This window comes from Oxyura jamaicensis, chromosome 3 (genome assembly GCF_011077185.1).
Source record: "Oxyura jamaicensis isolate SHBP4307 breed ruddy duck chromosome 3, BPBGC_Ojam_1.0, whole genome shotgun sequence".
NCBI classification, from domain to species: Eukaryota; Metazoa; Chordata; class Aves; order Anseriformes; family Anatidae; genus Oxyura; species Oxyura jamaicensis.
In genome coordinates, this window is record NC_048895.1 from 111,429,511 (window position 1) to 111,440,658 (window position 11,148).

Consider the following 11,148-nt stretch of genomic DNA (forward strand, 5'->3'; position numbering starts at 1 on the left):
TGGTTTTAAGCCAGTTTATGGAAGTCTACACTAAAGCTCTGTGTTAACGACACATAGACATTGCTGATGACTGTGGCTCCTACTTGTCCCACGTAATACTGACAGTCTGAGGTGATACTGCCCTCCTCTGTTTTGTTTGCCTCATATTCTGCCAGACTTTTCCTGACATGAACAGAAGCAAGTGCCAAGTGCTCGAACACCTCAGTTGCTGCAAACACCATTGTGCAGTAACTCCAGCCACGGGAGGTAAAGAAGTTGTTGCATTCAGAAGGTTGGATCTAGTTTTACAGTCTTGAAGCAAAATTGATTTGGCCTTTGATGTTGGGTTCTTCTGCACTTGAAACTTGTTTTTGATGAGAGGTGAGTCCTACAGAGCAAGTCACTTTGTAACTTTGAATTTAAAGTTTAATGGAGTTCAAGCCAGAACTGAAGTCTATGGAGTGTGAAAAGAGACGATACTATCAGTCACTAATGCTTCACTGGAAATTTTGTGCAAGACTCATCTTGCTTTCATGCTATTTCTTGCTTTGGTAAGAGAAACCAATAGAAATCTGCTGATCTGCTTCACTGATCTCCACAGAGCCCTTTGCAAAATCCACTTCCCTGGCAAATGAGCTCTTAGTGCCCAACAAAATAAATCCATTGGTATTTGCACTGAAGTCCTTCCAAAGAGATGCTATACTGCTTTGCTGCAGTTGAATTTGCTTTTCCTCTTCTGCACTGGGATCATCTTGTTTAGATGCTACTACTTAGACTAATATATTGGCACTTAGTGAGCATATTAACTGGAGTGACAACTGCAAACACAGCAGTTTCTCCCTGCTATTAATACCAACCGTGCCACAGATCTGTTCCATGTTTCTGCCATGCTGAATGCCTGGACTAGGCACTAGAAGAGTTTTATTATTCTACTAATTGTTTCACTATTAAAGAATTTAAAATCAGATAGAGAATCTCTCAAGACTTAACACAGAGTCACAGAAAAGGAAAGGAGCTTTCCAACTATTAAAAAAAATGTCAGAGGAAACACAGGCCCATAGGAAAACCCTTGAGATCTGTTTAGCATCATGAAGCATCAGTGCTGGAATATTAAATAAGAAGCAAGTATCTTCATTGGCATTATTCGAGGTTGATCTATGCCAGCAAACTCTGCACTGTCCAGAATACAGCGGATAAATTCGGTGTACCTGTGCATCCTCAGACTATCCTTGCCTTTACCCCTCAGTAAGAGAAAACACACAGGGGAAGCATATATAAATTGCAAAGCTATAATGCAGCTTTGCATCAGAGCTCATAGTAAGTCATTTTTAAGGCACAAATCCATAAAAAGGTTTAGTTCTGTTGCTTGCACAACTTCACTTTTTTATCAAGACACACTTTTTCAGTGCAGAGGATGAATGATATTTGCAAGATGAATTGTGCTTATTGAATTGGTAAAGTTTTTATAATCCTTATTATTCATTGTACAGCCTTGGGTTTCATTTAATATGAACCATTCAGAACCTGCGCTAAATAGGAATATATTTTAATTTTCTCTTGGGTTTTTATATTGATCATATTGTACCATGTTGTGCTTCACAAACACAGCTTCTCTTCTGCATATGATTCCTGAGGCAAATTAATATTGGTATCTTCATCCTACAGATGAAGGAGAGAGAAGTGGAGTGATTTAAGCAAGAACATTTCAAATGTCCACTTTTTTTTTTTTTTTTTTCCCCCTCACAAATATCCACTATTTTTGGATACTTCTCTTGGGATAGAAAGGCCTTACTTGAAGGACTTGGCCTGTTCCTGGTGTAACCATAGGGGCTGGACCTGAAGCTTTCTTTCCACAGAACTCACTCAGCAGGGAGAGGAGGGACGGTACATGCCACTGTACAGCCCCTCACCACTCAAACCAAATTTAAGTCCTTGCTTTGCCACAACCCCACCGTCCTTCTGTTCCCATCCCCTCACAAGGCCGGACTTTCCCTGCCTCCTTCAGCCAGCTAAATCCAGAGAAACAAATTTAAAAAAGTGATTGTTTTTTGACAACTACATGGCACCAAGCTGCGGGGCAGGAGAAGGACCCAGTGAGGCCGCCTCCACCACGAACACACACAACCCTTCAAATAAATTTATTTTCATGCGACTGAGCGATTAACCACCCCAAGAAAAACTTGCAGCTGGAACATAGGTGACAACGTCCATGCTCCCCTCAAGCTCTGCAAAGCCCAACCCTTCCCCTCCCCTTCCGGGGACCGGAGGCGGGGCTCACCTCGCAGGGGGCAGAGCCTGCGGCCGCCGCGCACCCTCCGCACGCAGCCGGTGCCGGGCCCGCCCCGCGCCATGTTCCGCAGGGCCCCGCGCACCTTCCGCGCCCGGCGCCGCCCGGCCTCCAGCGGCAGCAGCAGCGAGGAGGAACCGGGGGCTGAGCCTGACCCTGGCCGTGCTCCTGCTCCTGCCCCTGCCCCGCCGCAGGACCCTGGCACCGCCGCTACGGAGGGGCCGCTGCCCGCAGAGCGGCCGGTGCGGAGCGGGGCGGGGGTGCGGAGCGGGGCTGGGGTGCTGAGCTTCGGGAGCGAGGAGGAGCGGGAAGGTGAGGGGCTGGGGAGCGGGGGGTCCTCGGTTTCTTTGGGTACCGCCGCGGTGGCTTCGTGGTGGGGGAGTTTGTCCTGCTGGGGTATGCCGGAACTGCTCGGTCGCTGCCCCTTCTGGAAGGGGAGAAAATGGGATAAAAAGGGCTCGGGGTTGAGATAAGGGCAGGGAGATCGCTCATCGGTTATCATGGGCAAAACAGGCTCAGCACAGGGAGATCAATACATTTTATTGCCTATTAGTAATAGGCTAAAACAGTGAGAAACTAAATCAAACTAAAAGCACCTTCCCCCTGTCCACCCTCCTCCACCGCCTCCCCTCGAGTGGTGCAGGGGAACAGATACAATATATAAAGAGAGGAGGCTCAGGGCAGACCTTATTGCTCTCTACAACTACCTGAAAGGAAGCTGTGGGGAGCTGGGGGTCGGCCTCTTCTCAGATAACTAGTGATAGGATTAGAGGGAATGGCCTCAAGTTGTGCCAGGGGAGGCTCAGGTTGGAAATGAGGAGACATTTCTTCTCAGAAAGAGCAGTCAGGCATTGGGACAGGTTGCCCAGGGAGGTGGTGGAGTCACCATCCCTGGGGGTGTTAAAGGAAAGGTTGGACGTGGTGCTTGGGGACATGGTTCAGTGGGTGACGTTTGTGGTAGGGGGGTGGTTGGACCAGATGATCTTGGAGGGCTTTTCCAAGCTCAGTAATTCTATGATAGGAGGTTGCATTCAGACCATAGTACTTGGTCTCTGCTGCTCCCTGAGGGCCCCTCTCTGCTCCTGCTCCACGCGGGGTCCCTCCCACGGGATGCCGTCCTTCCTGAACTGATCCTGCTGCACAAGCAGCAGCTCTTCAAGAACTGCTCCCACATGGCTCCGTACCACGGGGTCCATCCCCCAGGAGCAAACTGCTCCAGCACGGGTCCCTCATGGGCGACAGCTCCCCCCAGCCCCCCTGCTCCTGCGTGGGCTCCTCTCCACGGGCTGCAGCTCCAGCCCGGGGCCTGCTCCTATGGGGCTCTCCATGGGCTGCAGCCTCCTCCAGGCCACATCCACCTGCTCCACCAGGGGCTCCTCCACGGGCTGCAGCGTGGAGATCTGCTCCATGTGGGACCCATAGGCTGCAGGGGGACAGCCTGCTCCACCAGGGGCCTCTCCCCAGTCTGCAGTGCTCAACTGCTCAGTGGTGGGCCCTTTGGAGCCGGCTGGAGCTGGCTCTTACTGACATGGGGCAGCTGCTGGGCTCTTCTCACAGAGGTCACCCCTGCAGCCCCCAGCTACCAAACCCTTGCCACATAAACCCAGTACAGTGAAGGTGTTGGTTGCTTGGTGGGCTGCAGGTCCCCTCTGTGCAACTTCCTCTGAACACGAGTAGGGATCCTGCGTTATAAATGTGGGATTTAGGAGACACGTGCTTGTAACAGCATTTTGACTCTTCTTCATGTGCTTGTGGTATGCACTGGAAATTTTGTAGAGCTGTGGAAAGCTAGAGAAAACAGAAAGGTAGCTTGCTGCAAGAATGATATTGAGTTGCTGGAGCTCAGAGAAGAGCAATGAAGCTGGTGAAGGGACTTGAAAACAGGAGGGACGGCTGAGGGAACTGGGGTTGTGCCGTATGGAGAAGAGGAGGCTGAGGGGAGATCTCACTGCTCTGTACAACACCTGAGAAGAGGCTGCAGTGAACAGGGTGTTGGTTTCTTTTCTCAGATGACAAGTGACAGGGCAGGAGGAAATGGCCTCAGGTTGTGCTAGGGGAGGTGTTGCTGTGTCAAGGAGGCTAAGCTCCACAGATGTAGATTCAGAAGTCATGGATCCTGAGCAATAAAGTGATAGAATTAGTGAGACTTAATGCAGTCAGAGCTTCAAAGTATATGTTGAGTGCATGTGTAACGGTTATTTGCTTTGTATATATGTGCTTTATATATATACATATATATAGTACTTTGTCAATATGTCTCTGAGTCGTCGTGTTTTATCTGTACAGGTGATGAAGAACTTTTCAAAATCAAAAAGCCGTCCTTCAATGAAGTAACCTTTAGAATTCAAAAGAAGGAAAGCTTGCTGCCTGCACAGAGAGAAGTAAAGGAAAGCAAAAGTAAGTACTTTACTGTTAAAAGATTTTCTAAAATAGTTCTATGAAAACATGAAATCAGTAAATTAAGAGTATTGTGTCAATACTGTTAGATGTCTTCTGTTTGTTATTTGAATCTGGGTAATATTTGCAATGTTACTTTAAAAGCTTATAATTTTAATCTGTTTCCACTGATATTTTTTTTTCCTTACTGACCTTGCTAAAAGAGGGTTACATTTTGGGGGTTGCTCTTGAGAAGAGCTGAGTATGCAAAACCTCTGAAGAATATCAGTTGCTTATAAATGTGACAAACACATACATCAGCATCATATCTTTCAAACTGTGGCAACTATTCACTGCTGGTTGCTGTCAGTTTGCATTTTCTCTTAGTGCAAATACTCAGATCAAATGTGAGCTTAGTAAAATTTTGTTTGATGGAACTTAAGGTAAACCTTAAACTTTGTGTTATTAAACTGTTTGCTATTAAAATGTGGATCTCTTAATTGGATACCATCACTAGCCTTGATTGTTGTGTTAATATTCCAAGTCTTATTCAATAATAGTAAAGTTTCTTAGTGGGATTTGGGGTTTGTCTCTTTGACAAGTGTGTCTAAGATGTTCTTTTCCCTTCTATTTATCTTTTTGACACTTGTGGCACTTCACAGATATGCTTCTAATGCTGCTGCTGGATAAAAATAAACTAGGTTGAGATATAATTTCCTTTGTGGTTCAAATAAATCTTCAGTAACTTATAAAAGTATGCCTTACTCTTATAACTGGTAGCACGTTCTGTTGTTCAGTAGTCTGATGACTTACTGAAGATGTAGTGGCAGATGGAGAGAAATTAGTGTTTTTAAAAGAATTCTAATAAAATCAGAGAGAAGACATGCATGAATCTTTACAACTCGAGTATGGGCTCCCTCACTGTTAGTGCTAAAAACAATCAAACTGCCCCCTGTTTATGAAATGAAGCTGTGACCTATGAAGACATAAATCAGATGTCAGCTGGGAGCTCATGCGTTGCTCTTGTGTGTACAAACGTGCTCTGTCTCTCAGAAGAATGTGTTAGTTCAGGGCTGCCACAGATGCTTCAGTTCCAGGTGAGTTTTGGGCTGTAAATAGCTGTATTGGAATGTGTGAAGGTTTGGCCTGTTTTGATAAGGAGGGGTGGAAATAGACGTGTGACCAGTCTTCGGTCATACGGTCCAAACAGTTACTAGCAACTAAATAGTAATTTAATAAAACAGTTAATGGCACATCACATTTCAGCAGCCAAAACTGAAATCATGTCTGTCTTCTTTCACTTAAAGCAGAAATCTGTGATTCGGTGCCTGGAACTGCTAACAATGAAGACACGCATGAAGAGGAGGAGGAGGAGGAAAATTATCCTCCACAAAGTGAGGACAACAACAGCGCAGACTCTGAAAATGAATCCACTCCCCCAAGGAGGAGGAAGGATTTATCACCAGGTCAGTGGTAGATGTATGTTTTTTTTTTAGAAGTAATACTACAACTTTTTTTTATTTGAAAGTACATGAAAAGACAGGTGAGATGAATCCCACTAAGCTGAAATCGTGTAAGATGTAAGCATCTTGTTTGTGCTGAGTTGAGGCTGACCCTTCTGAAAGCACAGTGATAGTTCCCCAATGTTTTTGACTGCAAATGTTTGTGGTTCTGTGTTAATTTCAGGAAATGGATCAGAAATTGTAACCATTCCTTTTGGAAGAAAGGCAGTGAAAAAACTGCTGTTTAATGATGCATAATTCACTTTGAGATTAGAATTTAACCTCATCTGTGCTGTCTTATTTGTAAAGTTTGGATTTCTTTGTAAACTGCGTTAGTTCAGTAACCTTGATCCTTTGAGGAGATGGAAAAAAGGACAACAGGCTAGTGTTTATTTGAAAGTAAAAGTCTGAGTTTTGTTTTTTTGCATGGAGCTGCTTTTTAAGGCTGTCTTTCCACCTGCTTATATTCACTTACTATATGGTGAGGTTCCAAGAAAAATATCTTGTCCTGTATTCAGAATTGTACAGTGAACTTGAATTGTGGTGGTTTATTGACATTAAGAGCAATACAGAGCACTGTTAGGGTTTTTTTTTTTTCTTTTCAATGCAGTTAATATCCCCAGTGCAGCTTGTATCGAGTCTGCTCGGAGGAAACGTCACTTAGCCAGGACACAGGCTGATTATCTTCCACTGGATGTTTCAAATGGTCGTCAGGTTTCTCAGAGAAGAGAAAGCAGTGAAGAGAGTGAAGATGAGTCTGATATGAAGAATCTCAATTTTGCTCCGAAAATGAGAACTCTTAGGCAGAGAATGACTGAACAGATGGGTGAGTTTGGGCTGTTTTTCCCATTGGCTGTGTCCTTGTTTTGCTGATGTCTGGAAGAACGAGAGAATTTGCTCCTGGGGGGTCTTGGTAAAAGGCTGTAAAGTTGATGCTTGAGTTTTATATGAGATGTTTACCTGCTTTAGGTTTCACTACTGTAAGGGTGCAGGATGCCTTGAGAAAAACTTTTACAATGATTCTTGACCTTGTTGACTGGAGGGGAAAAAAGCCTTATTTTAGACATAACATTACATAACATTTAAAGTGTATAAAACTGGTGTAAGAAAAATTGTCCTACGTAAGTTTTCTAAGTCTTATCTCCTACTTAGGTTCCATTTCTCCCAGTGGTCTCCCCACAGTGATGTTATGGCTCTTCTTGAAAAGGGAAAGGGGAAAAAAAAACACAGCCCTTCAGAAGTAAACCTATTGCAAACAAAGCATATGTGGCTTTTCCATTGTTTTTTAAACTTGTCTAGCTGTTTGTGGTTTCATTTATGAAGCATTGGTTTCCCAGACTTGCGGACAAATCTTTTTCTTATTTGAATAATGGTTATAAGGATTGCATAGCTGTGAGCTAATTCTGTAATTCCAGTCAATGCTAATGAGATACTTTTGTACCTGTAGTAGAGCATATGTTTTGGATCACTCAGGGATTTGCTCTGTATAATGTCCCCGTGTTACAGTCTAACTATACTTATGTTTTATATAATTTTTCTTTGAAATGTAAGAGAGGCGTGTTTTGTTCCTGGTACTGCCGTAGTAGTTATCTGAGAAACAGCATGTTGAGAAAATGAATATTGATATCAATTCTACAAATTCCAATTGCCATTTCCAAATCTTCCAGTTTCCAAGTCCTTTACTTGAAGACTTCTCATCTGCTCTTTTTTGTGTACATCACTTCCCAGTAACGGCTGTGGGAAGTGATGTGATGTTGTTTTTGAGGGAGGAGAAGTATTGGGCAGGGAGGAGGGAGGTAGGTAAAGATGTTATTACTAATAATTGTTTTAACTTCCAGTGTCTGTTAGTGATGAGTCAAGTGAAGATGAAGCACAAATGAAGTGGGAAGAACAGCAAATAAAGAAAGCTGTCAAACTCTCTCAGGTGATACGTGCTTTCTTAACCGCTAAAAGTTGCTTTTTGCTCATAGGCAAGAGAGCTTGTTCTGGAGTTGTATCTTCTTTCTACCAAGTCATAAGAGATTTTTTAGGAAGTTAGGTGGTGATTATTCCAGGAAAAGGTGATAATGACAACTTGTGATCTCTGCATTGCTGTTCCGAAGAAGGGTATTGCAATGCCTCAAGGAGTTACCAATTTGTGAAAGAACACCCTGGGAGAAGCAGAGATGAGCCCAGGGATCTTGACAGCAAGATTTCTCAAACACTGCAGTATAAAAAGATGCAAAGCCAATTTGGCTTATTTCATCAATGCTAAATTTCTGTCGGGTGGCAGGTTTTTTTTTTTTTTCAGATATGCAGAATGGTCTTATTTTTTTCTGTTAAGTAACTGGCAAAAATGTGTTTTCTGAGGAGGTAGTCTTGATTCTGGCTTAAATAGTCAACTCTGGATCAGACTAGGAAAATCTGAATAACCAGGTCTTTATTTCAAAAGGGACAATTGTAGAAAATGCTGCTTGTTAAGTGGGAGTAGTTAAAGGATTGGGGGAAAGTTGCATCGATCTTTCGAGTTTCAGATCCAGTATGATTGGTCCTCATGCCCCACTTGTTTCTGCAAAACTCTTAATTTCTGCTGTTCAGGAAATGGCAAAAACTGTTACAAGCCTTGTTAGTCATGGACTTGATTGCTTCAGTTAATTGTGTTTTGGTTATGTTTTAATTTACAAGCTTCTACTGTTTTAGAATGTAGTATGTCCTGTAAATTGTAAGCTAAAATGGATGGAATCCTTTTTTAGTTATAATTACAGTCAAGTTATCAGAATGAAAATCCTGTCCTTATCACTGCTTGACTGTAGTTCATGATTTCTACGTTTTATATTTAAGATTGTAGTACTAGTGAGGTCTCAGCTGTCATTATGTATCACTAGAGTGATTAATATATTCAGACCAAGAAGAGAGCAACTTTAATGCACCCCAAATCAGAAATTTTGTGCTGTTTATGTATGTGTACACATGCAACATATGTACAGTTTTTATATTCAGTTTCCCTTGCTTTTGTTTTACAAAAATTACCTAATTTGATCTTTGAAATATGTATGTTTTTATCATATGCCTTGTATATTCAAATTGTCTTGTTCATCTCTAAAGCTGCAGAGGCAAAACTTTTATAAATTGCGTATTAAACCCATTAAATTTGTGGCTTAAAAATTAACAGTTACAATTCTTGTAGGAAATTTACAATGATGCTTCCCTGTGTAAATCTCAACCAGCTAAACCCAAGTTTGATACCTCTGTTTCCTTACCACCTGTGAGCTTGGAAATTGTAAAAAAGCGACTGACTGAAAGGTAAAAACTGATTTTAAAATTAACTTCTTAGATGTCTGTGCTCATTTTGTTGCAGAATGAGAGATGACAGCTTCTTATTCTTTCTCCTGAATATTGGAGGATTTTTGGATTAACATGCCAGTTATGTCTAGCACAGTATTACAAACTTTTAACTTAGCAGTGCTTTGTTAGAGCAGCTTTTCAGTAGCATTTTATTGCCTAGAATAAAGCAGTGGATCTTCATGCTTGCTAGTAGTTCTTACAGGAGTATAGGTACACCATTAACTTTGCCAAGCATGGAAAACTTCAACCAGGGCAGATGCAGCTGGCTATCCTATCCCTCTTACAATGATTCATACACCAGCTGCGAAAATAGCTTAGTATTTCCTAAAGCAGCAGTACATTCAATGCAGCCCGTTTAGGACCTGTCTTGATGGGACTAGATGATCTTTACAGGTCCCTTTCAAGCTATGTTATGATATTTTCCACTTAGTTTGCAAGCTGTGACTTCTGTTTAGCTGTTCAGCAGCTGCTGTGTGGGGAGCTGAAATGTCTCTGGGTGGAGGTGGGAACCTCCAAAAGGGTGTCTGGGCAGGACAGCTGGGGTCAGGCATCCCACGGTAAGCCATCCCATCATCCTTCGGAGGCAGCTCAGCCAGAAGCAGTTGCGGATGTGCTGACTTGTGCTATAGTTTTACTAAATTTATGTTGACTAGCATCAATTTAATGTGATACCACTCACCTTTGCATGTTTTTGAGAAGCACGGTGTGTTGAGGAATCTAGGTAAAACGTCAGTGGTGCTTTCAAAACTAGCATCACATAAGTGACCATTGATTCTCCAAAGCCTGATGCATGCCCACACCCCGTACTCTTGCAAATGCTGTCACGTGTATAACTTTCAATGCTTCTTAGCTCAAATACAAGTGCTATTCTTAGCACAGGCAAATGTTTTACACTTCATTTTAGTGGAAAAATGTTTTGGAATGCATTAACTGTTAACTTAGCAATATTTTCAATTGTCTGTGTGTTTCTTTTTTAGGATAACATCATTGCAGGATGTGCACTGTGCCCACCAGAGGGAGTATGAAAAATATATGCAGGACATTGAAAGTTCAAAGATGACTGTTGAGGAATTAGAGAAGTCTTCAGAAGCTGCTTTGAATTACAAATTCTACAGGGCCATGAAGACATATGTAGAAAACTTGATAAACTGTTTGAATGAAAAAGTATGTATCTCTTTTTTTTAAATCATGATAAAGGTGCATACTGTCAATGTGAGATCAGGGCTTTTTGTTTGGAAATGATAGTAAAAAGGACACTACCCAATTAAAAAATCAGAATTTTGAATACAACAGGAAACGTAAAGAGAAATAAACTTTAGGTTGTGGTGAGGGCTGGTGATGATCAAACTAGTATAGGTATGCTGACCTGTGTGTGGTCTCACCTGGATTCTGATGGATAAAAACAAAAATCTTATTGGGGGGAGTTTTGTGCGTGTGCAATAACCAGAGCGTGCTGAAGTTGAACAAGAGGTGGGGCTTAAATTCACTTTGGGGATCTCAAAACGTATGTGACTTCTGTTATGTAATGGAGGTAATAAGTATTTCACATTGGGCTTGATTTAGGATTGATTTAGTTGAGCTGTGTGAGGATTTGTCTGTTACCTGCTCTGTTTCCTGAAACATTTCCTGAAACTGGGGGTTGGCCTGTTCTCCCACGTGCCTGGTGACAGGACAAGGGGG

At 42.6% G+C, this 11,148-nt stretch overlaps 1 protein-coding gene across 1 annotated transcript in view; it reads left to right on the forward strand.

The window, feature by feature from the left end:
• Positions 1 to 2,243: 2,243 nt before the first annotated feature.
• GCFC2 (GC-rich sequence DNA-binding factor 2) overlaps positions 2,244 to 11,148 on the forward strand; it is a 19,573-nt gene continuing 10,668 nt past the window's right edge. Inside the window, exons 1-8 of the mRNA XM_035322031.1 lie at positions 2,244 to 2,489; positions 2,526 to 2,578; positions 4,553 to 4,663; positions 5,950 to 6,108; positions 6,755 to 6,970; positions 7,983 to 8,068; positions 9,311 to 9,426; positions 10,446 to 10,641. Of these exons, the coding sequence (XP_035177922.1) occupies positions 2,329 to 2,489; positions 2,526 to 2,578; positions 4,553 to 4,663; positions 5,950 to 6,108; positions 6,755 to 6,970; positions 7,983 to 8,068; positions 9,311 to 9,426; positions 10,446 to 10,641 (1,098 nt within the window). The 5' untranslated portion in view covers positions 2,244 to 2,328. The remainder of the gene's footprint in view (positions 2,490 to 2,525; positions 2,579 to 4,552; positions 4,664 to 5,949; positions 6,109 to 6,754; positions 6,971 to 7,982; positions 8,069 to 9,310; positions 9,427 to 10,445; positions 10,642 to 11,148) is intronic.